Here is a 20,439-nt window from a genome sequence, read left to right as displayed (position 1 = left end):
TTTGTTCTCTTATAAATACCTTCATTTAAATGTAAATCAAACTCCACTTTAAATCTTCATAAACTGACAATGACTTTTGTGAACATTTCTGTACCAGTGAATATAGACAGTTTATGCTGCACGTTCATTGGAACTCAAGTGACAGCTACAAGTTGACAGAGGGAGTGGAAGATAGATAGACGGAGGGATGGAGGGAGGGAAGGAGGGAGAATACAAACTTTGAGCGAGACTCAGGAGACATGATGAGGGGGGTTGGTAGAAAAAAGCGGGGGAAATGTGTGTAATTGCTAACATGTGTAACAACATATGTTGAAACCCGCAGCACTGATTAGTTAACTACATGAAAGTGGAGCTGTGCTGATGTTAATTCTTTAATGCGCATGTTATCCTTCCGATTTATTTCTATTCCTTTTCACTGGGGAGAAATTTAGCACAGACTCTAAATTTGAATAAGGAGTAAAATAATTAGTGATACCGTGGTGTAGTTGAGGATTTTCACAAATGGTTTATTCGAATCCTCTTACAGCAATTTGACATGTACTGTATATTTTTGGCTTTAACTCGTCTGTGGGACAAATCAGATCTCAAGATTTTCACTTCCTCACCAACATTTTATTTCTCTTGAAGTAATTTTGCCATTTCAGCATTTTGCCAAGACTACTTCAAATTTTAAATAAACATATTCTTACAGAAAACCTCACCATGTCAAGGATCTTTTTATTCAGCAGCACATGCCTTCAGCATAAAAGTTTTTGTTGTGGAGTTTCTAATCATACCAGGAAGATACATAAAAATGCAAAAGTGAAAAGCTTTCCCTTTTTGTGAAGTAAGCTAGGAGCTGATGATATGCAATTATGTGGAAAAAAGGAATGCATAGAATCCAATCTATCCAGTCACATGGTGGTGTATTAGATATGTGTCTAATTATGTGAAGTAGCATGACTTTAAATGATTTGGGAGAAAAACAACACATTGTTCAAGCTTACAATGTGAATGCAGGCTAAATGAAGCAACAATTAACTGATTACAAAGATATATGGTGATGTTGGCTTACTGGTAATGTTTAAACATGAATAAATATAATATAAAAACAATAATAATACAATAGAATAAAATATAGCTATTTTCTACAATGATACTATCAACATGGCAAAACGTGCGGTTCGTATTTGAGAATTTAAAATGATGTGCTCAAAGACTTTTTCCAGCATTTTGAGACATTTTGAGCTACTTTTTCTGCAGCCAGTGTTCATTGTCTCAGCGTGCTTTTAGCCGTCTCAGGATGCTATTCTTTATCGTCACCATTGTGATGTCCATCTTTAAGTGTTTGTCCTCAGTTGTAACTGTCCTTGCGCAGTGCTGTGCGGTCTGTCAGGACGTTCTGTAGGTCAGGGTTCTTGTATTGGATGCTGGTTCCCATGCTGCCCAACAGAGAACCCGAATAACACCAACAGCACAGGCATGACTGAGGAAGATTGGAGAGAATGTTAACAATATATATCCACAAATCCCCCATCTTTCCCTCATAATAATAATAATAATAAGAAGAAGCAGAAGAAAACGAAGAAGAAAACAGCCTCAGATTTGAACATGTACAGCTATTAATCACAGACACAAAATAATCTGACTCCATTATCATGATAGATGTGAAGACGTAAGATAAGAAATTAGAAGAAAAGATGATGGATGGAAGAAAAGGGAGAAATGAATGAGTGAGAGATAAATGGAGTGTCTGTACCTTAAAGCACTTTTTGAACTTCTTGCTGACGAGGTAGAGTATGATAGGGTTGATGCAGGAATTTATAGTTGCCAGGTTTATGCTGAAGTAATCAAGCACCAGAAGGAAGCTAGCAGAAACAAACAGAAAATACAGTTACAGTGTTGCTCTTAGCATGTTGCCAGTCCCTGAATAAAAATGTTCTTTAACAGTGGTTTAAACATATCAATCAGCCAATCTAAGCATATCGATCTAGACAATCGGCCCAATTAGCAAACTGCCCAATTAGCAAACTGGAAAAAAGAGAGCAGCTATTATATTGGGCCAAAGTTAAGCCACCAGAACCACTAGAACTTCAGCCATGTTTAAATCCAAATTTCCAATATTTGCCTAATTTCATTTTGTCTACTGGGCCTACATTGGGCCGTCTGAGCCAACAGAATTTCAGTTAACTTAAAATTTTTACTTTGTCAGTAAAAATAAATCACCTCTGAACCAGTGTTAATGTATTCATCAATAGAGACTTAAAAGCACTTTTGTACGTCGCTTTGGATAAGGACGTCTTCCAAATGTTTTAAACTCATGGTATCTTAAGTATGTAACCTAGTGAACCAGCATTAATGTATTCAATGTTAGAGATTTAAGCACTTATGTACGTCGCTCTGGATAAGGGCGTCTGCCAAATGCTGTAAATGTAAATGTAAAATGTAAATGTAAATGTTGGGATAGCATTCGGTCAACTTGGCGAGGTTGTTATAAAAAGTGCTCCTTAGCCAAAGCTGGCACAATTCTGTACAGAGAAGGCAACCCTTTCCACCTAAAATAAATGCTAATTAAAAAAAAGCAAAAAGTAATAATGGAGGCTAGCAATTTTACTAGCTGATAAGCCTTATCAGCTAGGAACTAGGAACTAGCTGATAAGCCTTGTAAGACAATCTAAAGATAATATCAACATTTACCTCAGTTGTTTTGACAAATGTTTAAAAAAAAAAAAAAAAAGTCCCTGAAAAAATAGTTACCAGGCATTTATCAAACTATAAAGATAAACATATGCTAGCTTATGGTTTCTGCTAATAGTGGGAAACATTACAGATAAAATGAATTAAACACTAAACAACTGTGAAGAAATGTAATCTGATTTTCTCACTTGAGCAGATCACAGCGCTGAACGTCGTGTTGCAAGTAAGCCATTTTCTTCAGAATGCGACTCAGGTGAAGAGGAAACCAGCACAGAGCGAAAATTAGCACCAGAGAGAATACGGCCTTCGCTACCTCACGTCGCTGCCGACAAACACACATATTCGCATTCATTCACTCTGGTCAGAAAGGCACCACACTCAGAGCATTTCAATGAAAAATATACCAGCTAATAAAGTCTACATACAAAATATTCTCATTTCAATTTACAGGGCTTCACAAAAATGTCACATGTAAAATACAGGATTAACCAATTCATCAATTTTTAGGCATTAAACATAAAAAAAATTCACTGAATCATCTCCAAATGACTCACCTGTTTGATGTGTTCACTGAGTGCAATTCTCAGACTTCCTTTCTTGTAATTCAGCATCTCGCAGGTCATCAGAGTGTAGAAGATAGCTGTACATGCTAATGGCACGCAGAAGTAAAACCCAAACAACCACCAGTCCTTTGCATCTCTGTAAAACTAAACACCCAGTTTCGTTTTACTATTTAATAGTCCTTTTTTTTTAGTAATCTCTCAACACAAGAGGAAAATGTTGATGTTTATAGAAGATCTGTTTTGGGTTGACTGTCACTTTACCTTTACAAGTGCTATCTATTAAAATGGTTAGCCTATACAGATGCTAGCATATGATTAGCTTTATAGATTTTTCTCTATTTTTTCTCTACTTCACTTTTTACTTCAGAAATTAAAAAAAAAATTGTACACTGAATTAATCTGTGACAGGGAACAAGATAAAACACAGACTTGTCATATCTTTCCTGGAGTGTTGCGTTTTTTTTTTTTTTTACAGTGTCCAGACTTGATGTTATAATAGAGTTTATCTGTAGAGTGTATTTTGTGTGTGTGTGTGTGTGTGTGTGTGTGTGTGTGTGTGTGTGTGTGTGTGTGTGTGTGTGTGTGTGTGTACTTACAGTCATAAACTGTGATTCTGGCTTGAGCATGCAGGTCTGTACAGTCACATTATTGTGGTCAAAGCTGACCATGCTAAAGCCCACAGCTTCAGGAACAGCCAGTAGAATGGACAAAGCCCAGATACACATGATCTCTACTGCAGTGGAAGCTGGGATTCCCACACCTTGCACGCGGTTCCATGAGGCCACTGCACGATACCTGAAAACGTAATACATTAAATAAAATGAATTTCTACATTCATACTTCACCTTTTACCGGCATGTGTATGTACATGTTTGAACATGTGTCGTACAGTACCTGTCCACACTGAGGGCACACAGGTTGAGCACCGTTATCCCTACTGAAGCCTTTTGCAAGAAGGGAAAGAGCTTACACAGGAAGAGTCCAAACCCTGTATCATTAAACGGCCATCTCATCACCAGCAACTACACCAAAACCAAGAAATGCACAAAAGACACATTCAGGATGTTATTTGTTATTTGTACATTGTCTTCATGTACCGTAACACACATGAACAAACAGTGGACTGATACCATTTAAGGGCAGTATTTATAAAGAACTTCCTGTCCTGTAGTCAGTGTGTTGAGTGGTACATCGATAGAAGATCCAAAATAAGCATGTCAGAGTGACCGAGAACAGAGACAGCTTGACACACACACACACACACACACACACACACACACACACACACACACACACACACACACACACACACACACACACACACACACACACCCTTACACTCACATGCGCACACACACTATCAGTACTTGTGGGTGATGCTGAAGAAACCCAGGCAGTGACAGATAATGATGTAATATACTGGAACATTTTGAAATCAAGATGACTCTGCAATGTAGAGAGTATCTTAAAAGCCAAATTCATGTGTTACCAAAAATATGATACATTTAGTTACCAGTACATTTCTTTATGGCCACAAACTTTAATAAACCATAAGACCCACATTGATTTATATAAAATTCTTACACATATGAGAAAAATATCTACTGCACTTGAGATATAACATCAGTGTTGTTGTCCTGTATATCTCTGTCAAGTTCTAATACTTTCAACCTTTAGTCAAAAATATCTGACAGGTTATACCATCACAAGCCAAATCCCCTGTGACTCATGACTCACTAGACTCTGTGGTTCAGTCTAAATCGTTTGTGATTCACTGGAGTGTGATTAAACAAAACCAGAGCTGAATTTCTCTAAAAGCACACACACACACACACACACACACACACACACACACACACACACACACACACACACACACACACACACACACACACACACACACACACACACACACATACACAGACCTAAGAGTCCTTAAAGTGATGTAATAATGTTAAGCACTTCTACTGCAAACTGTTCAAACAAATCAAGGATTTATGATCTTTATGATCGATAATATTGTTACTGATCTTATTACACAATGTTCTTGGAGAATATTCTCTAGATGAATATAGCTCAATTCCTAGGATGTACTGGGGTAGAAGTGGTAATAACAGGTAAATTTAGGAGTGTTGATGAAGTAGAGGTAGTAATGGAGTAGTAGTGGTTGTAATAGGGCGGCATTGGTAATAATGGGGTAGTGGTGGGAATATAATCATGAGGTTGCTTTGCTTCTAATCTGCCAATAAACACATGTAGTAATAGACATAAATTTTAATCTTAGCTCTAATGACATCCTGAAGTAAAGCAATACCAAAAGATGACAGCATACACTGCCACCGCTCCACTGTTCACTGCTATTTGATCCACAGTCCAAGCAGCAAGCACTCCGTCAGGAGAATGCAGTGGGCTTTACTACATCTACCAAATTCATTTCCTGTGACCTCAAGAGACCCTGAAACCCAAAACTCAGGAGCTGCTTAGGATTTATTTACATTAGAGCTGCAATGTGATGCCAATATCTGTATCTGTAGTGCATCAAACATCTGTATCTACAGTATATCTGTAATCAAAGCAAAAGAAGGTGTGAACTTTTTTCAGCCAAAGAACTATCAGTATATACTCCAGCAGTGTCAACAAGCTACTGTAGTAGACTAATTTAAAGGATGATTTGTTAAAAGCTGCAAATGAATCACACTTATGAATGAATGTGTTGTTTGTTTACTACAATCTTCATATCTGACTGCTCACATCTGTGACTTTTTGATTTTGCTTGAGCATCTTAAATAGAGTGATGTACAAAATTTGAGAATGGCACGAACAATACAAAGAATTTGAAGAAGCTACTTAACAACATGAAAACCTACAGGTGTATCCTGAGTGGTTTAAACTAGTTAAAGTAGCAAATATGGCTTCTCTGTGCAGTTTAGTGGTGACTATGCTACCTTATAGATGTGGATCGGGATGTCAATGGCGATGTAAATGAGGTCTCCCAGTGCCAGGCTGGCGATGAGGGCATTGGGGCCATTCCTCATGTTCTTGTGGAAGCATATGATCCTTAGCAGTGTGGCATTACCCACAACTCCAACCACAAAGATCACGCAAGACAGCACAGTGTTCACATACTTAAACACGACCCTCATAGATGTCCTGCGCAAACATGCTGGCGGTGGTGGGAGAGGGTGTGCTTGCACTGATCCGTTCCCAGAAGTGAGGGCTGATGATGATGATGATGATGAGTGTGAGGAGGCAAGAGTGGCAGGTTTACGTTCAGGGCTCCAACCCTCACTTGGGGTCAGAGGTGAAAGGGTGGCATGAAGGTCAGGAAGCAGGATGGCAACTGGGTCACTAGAGAACAGGAAGTTCTCTGAGGAGTTTGATTGGCAGTAGCTATGTCTCATCAGCATGCAGGATATGGTTGCTATTAGCACCGTGACCCAGGGCATCTTGGGACGGTACGCTTTAATGCAAAGCCAGAGGGGTTTTTCTGAAATTTGAGTAATGGAGAAAGAGAAATACAGGATGTTAGAATGGCAGGACTGAACGGCATCACTATCACTGTTCTTGTCTTTAATTTAGAATTCAATTTATAAGACCATTCGATTTAAGATCGAAATAAATTGTGAAACATTTCCTACTTTACATAACATGTCAGATTAGCGAGAGAGCGACGTGAAAAGGAAGTTTATCAGCTGAACGAGTAAACAGTTCTGAGTAAACAAAAAGGCAGAGAAAGAGAAAAAGAAATCTTTGTCATTTTCTATATGTAGCACAAAAGACTAGAACACAGCAGACGTTACAATTACAAATCACTTAAATGTTTAAATGATATTTTTAATGTCCCATCAGCTATTTGTCCTTTTGAATAACAGTTGTTCTGCTCATTTTACATATATACGTGTGTATAAATGTCCGTTATCACAAAATCAGTATCATATTATAACATTCTAAAATCCCAATTACAGAGCAAACAATGAGGAAAGCAAGTCAGAAAATTTGTCTGTTTTTAAATAAAGAAATTCTGCACTATTTAGAGTTTCAGTTTTGTGATATATCCTACGTGAAGTACAAAATGTTCGAATTTTATCTATCATCTGTATTTACACAAACTCGAATGCACGCTGTCATCAAAGCAAAATGTGGACGTAGGAAGTACTAAGAAATTCTGACGTTCATGAAATATTATTTGAGATTCTTTTCAAGAATGCTTTTCAAGAATTCGGTTACAAAAGACTATGCTCATGAGTGATTTCAAATTTCTGTGACAAATAATAATAAGTATATTTCTCTCACCTTGTGGAAATGTTGTCCTAGGATCTCTTGACTCTCCTGAATTAAAAGTGTCCTTTAAGATCCTGGCAGGGTGATGTGGAGTTTAGAGAAGTGAACGTCTTGCATTTGCCCATGCAGAGGAGTGTGTGAGTGTGTGTGTGAGTGTGTGCGTGTGTGTATGGGGCTGTTTTGACAGCTGGGACAAGAGAGGAATTGAACTCCTTTTATAATTCCTCCCTCCTCTCTCTTTTTCTCTCTCTCTCTCTCTCTCTCTCTCTCTCTCTCTCTCTCTCTCTCTCTCTCTCTCTCTCTCTCTCTGTATCTGTGGCATGTGGGTTTTCTGGCGTCAGTTCTTATTTCACATTTTACTTACTGACCCCCCCCCCCCCACCACCACCACCACCAACAACCCCAAAGATCATTTCACACACACAAAGACATGCACAAAGACATACACACACATGCACACACTAATTTAATTTAACAAATGACTCCACAACGTAAAGCTCAGCCTATTAAATGCTAACTGGAAACTGTTTAAAGCCCATTTCAATTGACTTTTCTTTTCAACTGGAGCACTTCAGTACAACCGCATACAACGTGTGACATTTAATGTCCCTTGAGGCACCAAACACTGCAGACACGACTGATTCTCAGCTACAACAAACTTATCATAGTAATGAGAAGCACACAGTCCAGTCCGTGGATTTTCTTTCAATTTAAATCAAACTGAATTAATAAAACTGCCACAATACAACCTGGTATTGATGGATATTGATTTTTTTTCTCTCAAACGTCCAACTACATGCTTTTTTGTGACTCTTTGTGTCGATTATTTCAGGTGAGCAATGGGGGACTAACGTGTCTGAGAGGTTTTATTATTATTATTATTATTATTGTTATTATTGTTATTATTGTTAATAATAATAACAATAATAACAATAATAACAATAATAATAATAATAATAATAATAATAATAATAATAATAATAATAATAATAATAATAATAATAATAATAATAATAAAGAGTTCTTCCACAAGAAACGTCCAGCAATTTCCACCCAACCATGCTGAATTGTCCCAACAGTAATCATATGTTACTTCATAACATCAAAACAGCTCATCAATACATTTGAGTAGAGTCATCTTATTATTACTCTTGGAATGATATACATATATGTATTATATTATAGCTTATATTTAATGCACTGTCAAAACAGTCCCTAAGAATATCATTAAAACTTAGAAATGTGTGGAAAGAAAAGAAAAGAAAAAAAGAGGCTCATTGGCTAGTAAATGTGATTCACGTATAATGTGGTTGAGGCAACACAATGATTTTATTATCTTTTTTAAGATTAATTGGTTTTGGACCACACACACACACACACACACACACACACACACACACACACACACACACACACACACACACACACACACACACACACACACATTCATTAAATCTACCCTGGAAACCTAGACAGATAAACAGACAGAATAAAGAGGTATTTTTTTTTATATTTTTTGTTGAATTTATTTCTTTTTTCATTTATTCACTGTAACGAATGAATCACAAATTTGTTTTTTTCTGAGCAGATCGAAGGTCACCCTGTGCCGAGAGGCAAACCTGTGGAAGCAATTACTGTCACGACCTCTTGAACCCTGACCTCACAGTGAATGGCACTACCTTAAATCTAACTCGGATCATCTCTTTTGGCCAGATGAGCTCATACATTACCATTACCCTGATTAATTACAGCAACACAACAAAGCTGCTCACACAGATGCCACTTACAGGCTGGTTTCAGCAGTAACACCAGTGAAGAATACAGGAAAAACGCTTATTTTAATTTTACAGGATAAAACAGACACACAACGCTCCTACTTTATTAACTCAATTCAGGTGCTGTGCAGCCTGTTTACACACATCTGCTACTGATGAGCCTTGGAACAAGCACATGTGTGTGTGTGTGTGTGTGTGTGTGTGTGTGTGTGTGTGTGTGTGTGTGTGTGTGTGTGTGTGTGTGTGTGTGTGTGTGTGTGTTACTACGAGTAAAAGGCCCAGAAAAGGCTGAAAGACAGATGTTCAAATTAGCCAAACATGGGATGTGACTCTGAATCATATTTTCCCCCAAATGCCTGTACCTGTATCATAATGAATTTAATTACAGATTTAATATCGATATAAATAAATAAATTTGAATTTCAAAAATTTTAAAAGTTTGTTTGCAAAACAATATGTGCACAAATGTGCTAGAATATTGAGAAATAATATATATATATATATATATATATATATATATATATATATATATATATATATATCTACTAGCAGGAGAATGTTTATTTATCTAACATTTCAATTCATGTCATGCAGCTCAGGGTTAAATACAAAGTTAATAGCAAAAAATAAATTAATTAAATACAATACGTGTAAAGTAATATCAACTCGGCAGCATAATGTAATGCATTCAATGTTAAGGACAATCGATAATGCTAAAAAATGTTAATAATCAAGTAAAAATGACGATATGTGTAACATGAACACAAAGTTGTGTGTGAGTATAAATGATACACCATTAGTCAGCTGATGGGGCTACACTAATTAGCCTTTAGCATATTGATATTATATATTATAATATATATTATGATATATATATATATAACACTTTAATATTCGGTAGCTGGTGTTAATGATACCGAAGTGTTTTTGGAATTTTGAAATTAAGGTATGAATTATCATGAACGTGTTATCTTTTGTAGAAGAACCTAGCAAGCTAAAAACTCCCAATAGCATTAGGCTACATTAGCTAGTTAGGTAACGTTCCCTAAATGTATATACGGTTAGTAACGGAGGTGGAGTTCGATACAGTGTTGCTCGAAAATACAGCTGCTTCGGATTAGTTGTGTAACTTCTGATCGTACGTTTGTCCATAAAGGACAAAAAAATCTGGAAAAATAAAAATAATAATACAAATAAATGATTTTTTTTAAATGTTATGTTTAAAATTAATAAGGCTGTAAGAAATGTTCTGGAACGCAACTCTGCCCGTGATGATTCCCCGTCGCTTAGCAACAGCGATTCGTGATTTCAGTGTTTAACTTCACTGCTGTTTCATCAGGTAGGTTGTGTGTTAAGAAACTCTATTTTAATACAATAAATATAACGAAGCTGAAATATTATCGGTGTGGAGAGAAGGGTTAGACATTTGTAGAAAAATAATAAACGCAGTGCTGCCAAGTGTCACGCATTGAGCGTGACAGTCACGCATTTGGGTCTTTTGTCACGCTCTCCCGGCACACATGCGTGACAGTCACGCATTTGGGTCTTTTGTCACGCTCTCCCGGCACACATCGTATTTGTCACGCAGTAAAACTTTTTGACTATTTATTATATATTTAATAAGCCGCAGCGCCCAAATGTATCAGTCCACACCGCTGTCTCTATGGAACCGCGCAGGAATCAAGCGCGTCTCAGTTCTTAGTCGAGCCTGACACTTACTGTATCAGCCAATAAACAAAAGAGGCTACACAATATCCAATCAGAAAATAGCACTATCTGGGTAACACAACAACCAACCACATCCATTAGCGATGATATTTTCTATGGTCGGTTTTAACAAAACCTCAACACGAAACAGCTCGTCTCTGGACGGGACATTGTCCTCAATCATGACCCTAAAAATGTCTGGTCTTGAGACGAACTGTTTTAAATGGGCGCAATATTACAAATGATAAAGGAGTCCAAAAAGGCAACAAACACTTACAATAAACACCAGCAGTCATAATTTCTCTCTTAGTCACTCACTCACTCACACACACACACACACACACACACACACACACACACACACACACACACACACACACACACACACACACACACAAATTTATAAATGGAAATGAACCAAATGGTCATCCTTACCAAAAACAACTCCCCATTATTGTTTTTTGTTTTGTTTTGTGTTGTTTTTTGTGTGGTTTTTGGGGGGGGGGGGGGGGGTTGTGGTGGGGTTCGGAGATGTCACGCTCGCCTGTCTTCAAAACTTGAGAGCCCTGCAAACGGTATTTATCTTGAGTTTGTTGAAGTATAAGTCATTAGATAAAATGCTGTGTTTGGGTTTCCTGTTGTGTGTTTGTAACAGATATGGACAAAATGGCGGAATTGGCGAACCTTCTGGTTTTGCAGGAGTTTATGCAAAATCAGATTCAGTTCACTGATAAAATGATAAGTTCACTGACTGAGATCAAGACAGAAAGGAATCGACTTTCTCCTGAGGAGTCTCTAGAATGGAGGTGTGTGTTTGTTCACTGATTATAGACAAACGTTTACTGAACATATCTGACTCGAATAAGCAGTGATAATAAATTGCAATGATTAAAATCTGACTGTGCTTTTGACTAATTTTCTGTTTATTTTGAATCAACATTGTTGACAGTGATGATACTGAAACCTCCCTTGATGAGGTAAGAGAGTTACAACATAAGTATGATTGATATTTAACATCAATAATGTATAAGATATGATGTGATGTAAATAAGCTGGATGAATTTACCTCATATTTTTTCAGTATGTTTTATTCTAATATATTTCTAATATTTATTATCTAATATTACTACTACCTCTTATTAGTTAAGATTATTATTTTTATTTTTCCTCTTATTCCTATCTCACTCTTAATCTTTATAAGGTTTATAAATAAACACTGATTCAGTCTTTATAGAAAGTATTGTTTGGTATTAAACTAAAGACCAAAAGTGCAGAAATGGATTCATTGATGGCAAGAAGTAGGTTTCACACTCATATATTTGCTTCAATTAAAGATGTTAAGATGTCTTATTTTTGCCGTGTACGACAAGGATATGTTTCTGTTCTCCAATTTTAAGTTTCAGCAGAGAAAAGGTGAGAGACGGGCTGTGAAACGGAATACATGGCAGGAGAGCGAGGATGCGCGAATCCTGCAGAATGAAATTTATAATCTACTCAGTGTGAAGCCTCTGAGCGAGGAGGAACGAGGCGAGCTGGTAAATTTACGTCTAAAGCACAGGAACCGCATCCTGAAATCTGCTAAAGCTATCGGCTTGGAACAACATATTGAGAAGTGCATGTGCAAAATAGATAACGAAGCAAGTAAGAGAAGCTCTCTGCAACAGAAGCAGAGAAACGTAAGGTCCAAGTTAAATAATCCCCAAATAAACACTTCATCATGAAAAACTAGATGAACCTACATACACAGCTTCTAGAGCATTAATTATTAAGACTTACAAACAGATTTTATTCACAAGCCATTAGACTCCTGAACAACACTTAACACCACTACCTGACACCCCATTAACCCCCAGTGACACAACTCACCACGTGCAAAGTAAGAATTTCATTGTATGATCTAAACCATTGGGTTTTCACTGTGTGTATGATAATAAACCTCTTTAATGATGCATCTTGAAGCTTGAATTAATATTCATTTATTCTCACAGTATAACCTGTGCAGGTTGAGATTGTATATTACATGATATTATTTTATCCTACAGGGTGATGTGTTGTATTCTGAGACAGCGACAGGATGCTCAATAAACAGAAAGATGCCGAAGAAACCGAGGAAGACTGTAAGCAAAAATCTGATTCTCTCTACAAGACCGATCCAATAATCATACTCAGCCAATACAGTACAGGGGAGTAAGGGTTTTCAGATGTTTCCGTTTGGATGAGAAACCGATTAAAAGCGATAGTGTGGACGCAGAGCGTTTTTAGATGAAAACGTCGCTGTTTTTACACCTGAAGAGTTTCTGACTAGAGAAAATGTTCATGAATAAAAACAGGAGTTAGTTAGTAATAATTATTACTTTCATTACAGGTAAAGTTCTGTTTAGGAGAGAAAGAGATTCAGGACATGATTCAGGAGGCTACAGAGAAAGGAAAGGCTGAGCAAAAAGAGCAGGAGAGGATAAAGAAAAAAAAAGATTTAAGGAAGGAGAGGGAGCAGGAGAGTCAAAGAGTGCAAGAGAGACTGAGAGACTTGGAAAGATGGGTGCAGACGGAGGAAGCGCTCAAGAAATTGAAGAGAAGGATGAACGTGGAAATGAAAATGTTAAAACAGGAGCTGGAGATAGAGAGAGATAGGAAGAAAAAGGACGCAAATCAAGTTAAGAAAAGGCAACAGTGCCTCAAGGATAAAGTAAGGATGCTGGAGAAAGAAATCGAAGAAACGAAGAGGAATGTTCTGTCTACATCAAACACACAAAGGGATAGGATGGAAAGGAAGACACGGTCAGAAAGACAGAAGGGGGTGGCGATGGGCCAGAGGAAGCGACATGAAGCTTTAGATAATTATGGAAGACACTTCACTTCCGCTTCTTTTAATGGTAGACGGGACTACTACCTCAGCCACATGGACATGGACTATAGAGAAGGCTTATGGCAGAATATCAAGAGGCTTGTTATGGCTTTCTTTACACAGATCTGGAAAGGGTTTAGACGTGTCGGATCAGCTTTACGACGGATATATAGATATAGATAGTATGTAGCTTTGCAATTACCATATAATCGTTCACTCTATAACCATAAGGGGCTGAGCCTATTTCTGTGTTTGATGATGTAGTATTTGCTGGAGCCGTGACTACTGATTCATGACTTATGACTACTGATATCAATGAGTTCATTCTTGTGAAAAAATGTATATCTGGATTAAAAGCTGTTCACATATCTTCCAATGTCTCCTTTATTATTTGTTTCACTGTCTTATATATTTATAATACAATATTATAAAGTCCTCTGTATATCTTCCACACTGCATTTAATAATGAAGTCATTATGTAGCCTGCTGATAACATGTGAAAGCACAAGGAGATCTAATTTGTTGTTCACTTAGATCCTGTATACACCACCAGTGGCTGGAAACATGTTTTACTTCATAGGATATTGCACATTCAATGCCACTCTGTTGTGGATTTTATTACAGTCACTGAAGGCTGGTTAATTGATGTAACTTTGCTGTTTCCTTTCACACAAGCGCGCTGGTCTCATAAATCCGACTCAGATGAACTCTTTGTTCTGGGGCCAGTGTAAGATAGTTTAGTGCTGACTTGGCAAAAAAAGTTACATAAATGAGTTTTTAAACTTTAATATGGTTGTTCAAAGAAACCTTTCCCCTTTCAGTTATTTATTTATTTATTTTGATAACATTTAACATTTCCTCACACACACACACACACACACACACACACACACACACACACACACACACACACACACACACACACACACACACACACACACACACACACACACACACACACACATACACACACACAAATGATATGAGTCAGTACATGTACTAAGAAAATGAAGCCTTGTTAAGTGGTAAACCTCCACCCAGTTTTTTCCATATAAACACACAAATTGTTTGTTGGAAAGAGCTGACAGGCTTTAATAACAAACACAGCTGCTCCCCATACTCAGAAGAAGCACAGTTCATTCATATGGATAGCAGTCGCTCCTCTCAGGAGTCGGTCGAGGACAGTAAAGTCTAACCTTCATGGGTATATTAAATAATATTTAATATTTAATATAATTAAAGAATATTCTCATGCATATTTTGTCTCTTGAGAACACATTAGGCCCATATTTTTTTGCATATGCATTTGTGTTAGTTTAAGTTAATAAGGTAAAATAATTCAATATTAAGTATAGTAAAAGATCAGACCACAACTTAACTATTCTTTACTGACCTTTAGTAAAGATCACTACTGATCTACCAGGAAATTTGTTTAAAAAAAAAAAAACCCAGAGGACTTTATATTCATGTTGCACTTGCAATGGAAAAATCTATACACATTAATTTCTTGTCAGATAGGAATAAGACTCAGACACAAAGCCAGCGTCACCTGTATATTATTTTGTAGACTGTAGGAATTTGCTTTTCATACATTCAGCCGCAAGGGGGAGCCAATGAGACGAGAGAAAAATGTCATTACCAAGTACATTTTAACAGATATTAAAAGTATTAATCTGTTTCATGGAAATATAAAATCTCTTACATTAAACACATCATTTCAAAATTATAGAAGAAAAATAACCGAATTTAAAAAAATAATGAAAATAAGTGATCTGAAATCTGACTAGGTTAATTAAAATACTAGAGCGATTAGCGCATGCGCGCATGTTGCTATGACGACGCGTTCTCGCTTTCGTCACACAAAACAATAAAAGCGGAATCTCTGGTAAATATCATTCTAAAACTAAATTGTTATGAAGTTAAAACGTTTTAAAACTTCATTTACAAATTTTACACATACATAGCATCGTAGAGAAGTGTAGAACATCCGTTAGATCTTTTATTTTATTTTAAATGCATTTTTGACCAAGTTAGCCTGGATGAACTGATTTTAATGTGTTGATAATGTAAACTTTTATCTGATCTGTAGAAGAAAAAAAAACTGACTGCTTGTGGAACTAAAAATGGCTACAGATGTGTTTTCACGTAAGAAAACACAATTTCTTCCCGATATCAATGAGAAGATCCCTCTCAAAACCAGGTACAGCAACATGCAATAACACCGCTATCAGCCCTGGACTAGTTCAACGACTAGTTAGAGCACTAGTTATGAACAATTTATAGCTATACGACTGTTAAAACGTCTAATTTCTAAAGACTGGCTAGAAGACTACGTACGGTATAGAACCGACATCACTATGGTTAAGGAGTTGGTCTACCAGTCAGAAGGTTGTGAGTTCAATCCCAGTTCTGCCAAGCTGCCACTGTTGGGCTCCTGAGCAAGACCCTTAACCCTTGATTGCTCAGTTGTATAAAAAATGAGATAATGTAAGTTGCTCTGGGTATAAGGGTGTCTGCTAAGTGCTTTAATTATAAGAACTGGAATCATAAATGTCCTTTTGTCTTCCTCTTCTTTCTCCAATAACTGTTGAAATTCAGTGCTGTGTTCCGTGTACACCACATCTATATGTAGCTGCTTACTTTGTGTGTTTTATTTCACATTACTAGCATGCAGGGAACAGAAATGGAAAAGGTTGACCGAGAGAAATCTAAGAGAGAGAAGATCCAAATCACCACCATGAGTGCGGAGGAAATAGCGCAGTGAGTGTTTATTTGTTTAGTACACGACAGATAGTGAAGAACCTACTGCTCTTACACCCCATCTGTACACCCTCAGCTACAGTAATTAGATAAGACTTTGACTTTTGACTGTAGTGTGTTATTATTTGGCCAGTATATAGCGCTTCAGGTCAAGTTTACAGATTCAAAATTCACTATTAAGATCAAATCTATGCTGTTATTTTATTTTATTGGAGCAACTAATCACACAATTAAACATCTCTCACAGGTGACATCACACCCTTTGCTTACAATTAACATCTATATTCTTTTATTCACCCTGATAAACTGTCTCTTCCCCCAGATACCGAAACAGTGTGGTCCAGAATCTTTGTGTGTCCATGCTGCAAGAGGGATTTCATCTCTCCTTTAAAGAGTTTTTCTCTTTGCTGCAGCGCTGGAAAGCTGACCGTTTAGCCGCTGGTCCAGACAGCAAACTGTGGTTGAGACGTTCTCTGGAGGAGCAAAACCACAAACTGGAGATGCTGAAGGAGCAGCTGAGCCGCGCTGAAGCTGCACAAAGAGCTGGTGATGCTGCAGCCAGGGAAATGACACTTAACTCTATAATGATTGAATAAAAATGCTAATCTTTCTTTCTCTTTTTCATTCTCTAGATCAGTATGTGGAGGTGTATGAGTGTCATTTGGCCCTGGCGAAGTTCTTCTCAGAGCCAGACGACATGTGGCTGCGTGAGCACTTTTACCAGCTCAGCTTGGAAGCTGCTCACAAAATCAGGATGGACTCCGGCAGGAGGGAGGCTGAGGCCAATGCAAACCTCGCTCACCTGTATTTAGAGCAAGGTAACACTAAAGTGCACTGGAGTTGTGTATATTTTATTATATAAAAAACAAGCTGACCTACATTTAAAAATAGTTTTGGTATCAGGAACGAAGTTCTGACACAAGCACCAGGATATGTTGGTGTGTATCTATTAATGTATAATAACCAAAATATTAAACATTAAAGACAAATAAGCACCAAATGAGTGGGATAAAGATGTGAAGCTCCTATTAGCAACCAGAAATGGATTACTTTAATATAACAGCAGCAAATCATTTTTATATATGAAATTTTATATATAAGAAAGAATGAGACATTTTTATACATCTATAGTTACAATTAATGTTGTGAAACATCCACATAAGAAGGTACTTAAAATATAATGTCACTTGTCATGTTATTGATCCCCGTACTGAAGATTCCTCCTTACAGTAAATTACAGATTTACAGCTGTATGTAAATAACAACACAATTTTAGACATACAGCTCATTAAGAATGAGGTACAGTATTAAGTAACAAAAAGGTATTTTGATAAACATTAATATAAAAATGTTATAGAAAATTAGTCCACACCATCTGTAGTATAAGCACCCATTCAACATGCCTGTATGTGCGTGTGTGTGTGTGTGTGTGTGTGTGTGTGTGTGTGTGTGTGTGTGTGTGTGTGTGTGTGTGTGTGTGTGTGTGTGTGTTACTGTGCTACAGGAGACTTGGAACTGGCTCAGGACCATTTTGAGATGTTTCACCAGTTGGCAGTAGGACAGTCGTGGCAGGATGAGAGCGGAAACACACACCAGTCTCATGCGTGTGGAAGTCTGTGTAGGGTTTACACACTGCTGGCACAGAAACAGCTGCAGTGTGGAGAATACCAAGTGGCCATTCAGCTGCTCAAGCAGGCCTACGAGATGTCTAAAGGAGGTAAACACATGCACAGTGGTCACAGTGACAGCATCAACACATATCTAATGGATATATGGTACAGTAGATAATAATAATTATAATCATACTAATCTTTCCTATTCTGTCTTTTCTTCACGTCTTTCCTTAAGCGGATGATAAGAAGACGGAGGGCGAGGCAGCGTACACACTCGGACTGGCCTATCAAAGCACAGGCGATCAAACAACTGCGAAACAGGTTACTGAACTAATATACATACTCTCATTCAAGATTCAAGAGGTTTATTGTCATGTGCACAGTGAAAACACAATGGTTTAGACCATACAGTGACCATACAATGAGATTCTCACATGCACTCACACATGATCAAACTGTTCTGTTTTGTCAGTTCCTGAACATGTTCATGGAGATTTCCACTGAACTGCAAGACATGGAGAGCCTCGGCAGAGCCTATAAGGGCATTGCTAAATCTCTGGAGAGGTGTGCGCACACACACACACACACACACACACACACACACACACACACACACACACACACACACACACACACACACACACACACACACACACACACACACACCTTTGAAAATAATTGTACAATAAAAAACTGTACAATTGTTGATATGGTGAAACTTTATGCAAGGAGACTTCATTAAAATATTTATTCTCATTTATTCTCAGTTCTCATTCATTCAGAGGGATCGACTGTTATATAGCTGCTATAATGTTATAACATAATGTGATGTAGTGTGGATATGATTATAAATTGCTCACTTATTCCTGATAAAAGGAATAAAACACGTCCGAACATACAGATATTAGAAAGTGACCGACTTCGAGCTGACCGCTTTGTGTCTGTCCACATCACATCATCCCACACAATGTAATTTTTTTTTTTAGTTTTATACCTTACATAATGTCTCTGTGTGATTTGATGTTCTGTGTCTTATAGTGAGGGTAAAATTAATGACGCTGTCGAGCATCTACAGAAATATCTTGACATCTGTCAGGAAAGCAATCAGCCTGACAATCTACAGGATGCTTACATGTGTCTGGGGTCCATACACATGTCCATAGTAAGAAACAGTGCGTGTGTGTGTGTGTGTGTGTGTGTGTGTGTGTGTGTGTGTGTGTGTGTGTGTGTGTGTGTGTGTGTGTGTGCGCGCGCGCGTGTGTGTATGAAATAGAGATTGAGAAGTTTATTTTTCTTTTTTTTCTTTTCTTACCTAATTTGTGTAATATTTATTTGTGTGTAGGCTCAGTATGAACGAAGTAGTGAGTATTTTATCCAAGCCTACGAGATGGCATGCCGCCTCGACTTGAACCCTTGCATTCAGAAATCCCAGGTGTGTGTGGGTAATGCCCGAGCTCATGCCATGCTGAGGGCCTACACCAGCCACTTGCAGAACAACAGGCCATCAAACATCTGTACACTCCTCTTCTGGAAAGAGACGAGGGGAGAAGTACCACCAGATTATTTAGAGTCTGCTGGAGCCACACTTTGCAGTTAGACTCATGAGACCCTGCTGACTAGAACTATTTGTAATAAATTAAGGTCCTGAGTTGCCAAAACTCATTGTAGCCAAAAGTCCTCGATCTCAAATGTTAATAATTAATAACATGATAAGTACTCACGTTTTATTATTTATTTATTTTTTACATTACTTTTATTCCGTTTCCACAGGAGGATAGAGTGGATCAATCTATTCCCCGTATTTCAACAAATAATTCATATTTTTTTATTTTAAATAACAACTTTTTTGTATTACAATAGAGATATCAAAACTCATCATATTTCTTTCTGTTAATGTCTGGAAATCATCCTGATATCAGCATGCCAAAATAACCCTAATATTGTTTTTAATATTTTGTAATGTTGGAACAAAATAATTAATATTTAGTAATCAGCCGAATTCTGTTATTTGAGCTATACAGTATAATCTTTTCACTTATTAGAATTCTATTAGTGACCAATAGAGGGCACAATTGCACAAGAAAAACGTTTTAGGCTGTGCCACATTGAATAGGAAATTTAATCCACGAAATAATTAGAATAAAAGCAATTAGGTTGATATGTGATGATGTGGAAATAATGGCTACATGTACGGAAAATAAGAAAATTCAGCAAAATGA

At 37.3% G+C, this 20,439-nt stretch overlaps 3 protein-coding genes across 4 annotated transcripts; 2 read left to right on the top strand and 1 right to left on the bottom strand.

Annotated features, from left to right (window-relative positions):
• Positions 1 to 29: 29 nt before the first annotated feature.
• ednrab (endothelin receptor type Ab) lies at positions 30 to 7,719 on the bottom strand. The gene is made up of 8 exons (XM_027144887.2): positions 7,533 to 7,719; positions 6,185 to 6,726; positions 4,134 to 4,261; positions 3,836 to 4,034; positions 3,231 to 3,383; positions 2,865 to 2,998; positions 1,739 to 1,847; positions 30 to 1,465 (listed from the first exon to the last, which is right to left on the bottom strand). The coding sequence occupies exons 2-8, from the start codon at positions 6,683 to 6,685 to the stop codon at positions 1,334 to 1,336; spliced, it is 1,356 nt and encodes a 451-aa protein (XP_027000688.2). The 5' UTR covers positions 6,686 to 6,726; positions 7,533 to 7,719; the 3' UTR covers positions 30 to 1,333.
• Positions 7,720 to 10,360: 2,641 nt separating this feature from the next.
• On the top strand, positions 10,361 to 14,220 carry LOC113641840 (trichohyalin-like). Of its 2 annotated transcripts, none has more exons than XM_027144890.2 (6): positions 10,361 to 10,634; positions 11,658 to 11,808; positions 11,952 to 11,979; positions 12,400 to 12,678; positions 13,045 to 13,119; positions 13,368 to 14,220. In XM_027144890.2, exons 2-6 carry the CDS (start codon positions 11,660 to 11,662, stop codon positions 14,028 to 14,030), a joined length of 1,194 nt encoding a protein of 397 aa, XP_027000691.1. In that variant the 5' UTR covers positions 10,361 to 10,634; positions 11,658 to 11,659; the 3' UTR covers positions 14,031 to 14,220. The 2 variants fall into 2 exon arrangements, with proteins under 2 accessions (XP_027000691.1, XP_027000692.1); XM_027144891.2 differs by having other exon boundaries at positions 10,365 to 10,634; positions 12,400 to 12,537.
• Positions 14,221 to 15,614: 1,394 nt separating this feature from the next.
• On the top strand, positions 15,615 to 20,095 carry ttc29 (tetratricopeptide repeat domain 29). Its single transcript, XM_027144927.2, has 10 exons — positions 15,615 to 15,732; positions 15,937 to 16,047; positions 16,515 to 16,607; positions 16,930 to 17,153; positions 17,240 to 17,425; positions 18,112 to 18,324; positions 18,456 to 18,541; positions 18,693 to 18,784; positions 19,259 to 19,382; positions 19,563 to 20,095. The coding sequence occupies exons 2-10, from the start codon at positions 15,971 to 15,973 to the stop codon at positions 19,815 to 19,817; spliced, it is 1,350 nt and encodes a 449-aa protein (XP_027000728.1). The 5' UTR covers positions 15,615 to 15,732; positions 15,937 to 15,970; the 3' UTR covers positions 19,818 to 20,095.
• Positions 20,096 to 20,439: the final 344 nt, after the last annotated feature.

This window comes from Tachysurus fulvidraco, chromosome 23 (genome assembly GCF_022655615.1).
Source record: "Tachysurus fulvidraco isolate hzauxx_2018 chromosome 23, HZAU_PFXX_2.0, whole genome shotgun sequence".
Classification (NCBI taxonomy): Eukaryota; Metazoa; Chordata; class Actinopteri; order Siluriformes; family Bagridae; genus Tachysurus; species Tachysurus fulvidraco.
This window is presented reverse-complemented; position numbering and strand designations above follow the sequence as displayed.

Excerpts from the sequence above, each read along its gene's own strand:
- ednrab (XM_027144887.2), bottom strand. The coding sequence starts at position 6,685 with ATGCCCTGGGTCACGGTGCTAATAGCAACCATATCCTGCATGCTGATG. Across the intron at positions 4,035-4,133 it reads TGTGCCCTCAGTGTGGACAG|GTATCGTGCAGTGGCCTCAT; the intron begins GTACTGTACGAC and ends TTACGTTTTCAG. Across the intron at positions 1,848-2,864 it reads CAGCGCTGTGATCTGCTCAA|CTTCCTTCTGGTGCTTGATT; the intron begins GTGAGAAAATCA and ends TGTTTCTGCTAG.
- LOC113641840 (XM_027144890.2), top strand. The coding sequence starts at position 11,660 with ATGGACAAAATGGCGGAATTGGCGAACCTTCTGGTTTTGCAGGAGTTT. Across the intron at positions 11,809-11,951 it reads GAGGAGTCTCTAGAATGGAG|TGATGATACTGAAACCTCCC; the intron begins GTGTGTGTTTGT and ends CATTGTTGACAG. Across the intron at positions 13,120-13,367 it reads CGAAGAAACCGAGGAAGACT|GTAAAGTTCTGTTTAGGAGA; the intron begins GTAAGCAAAAAT and ends CTTTCATTACAG.
- ttc29 (XM_027144927.2), top strand. The coding sequence starts at position 15,971 with ATGGCTACAGATGTGTTTTCACGTAAGAAAACACAATTTCTTCCCGAT. Across the intron at positions 17,154-17,239 it reads TGAAGCTGCACAAAGAGCTG|ATCAGTATGTGGAGGTGTAT; the intron begins GTGATGCTGCAG and ends TTCATTCTCTAG. Across the intron at positions 18,325-18,455 it reads CTACGAGATGTCTAAAGGAG|CGGATGATAAGAAGACGGAG; the intron begins GTAAACACATGC and ends TCTTTCCTTAAG.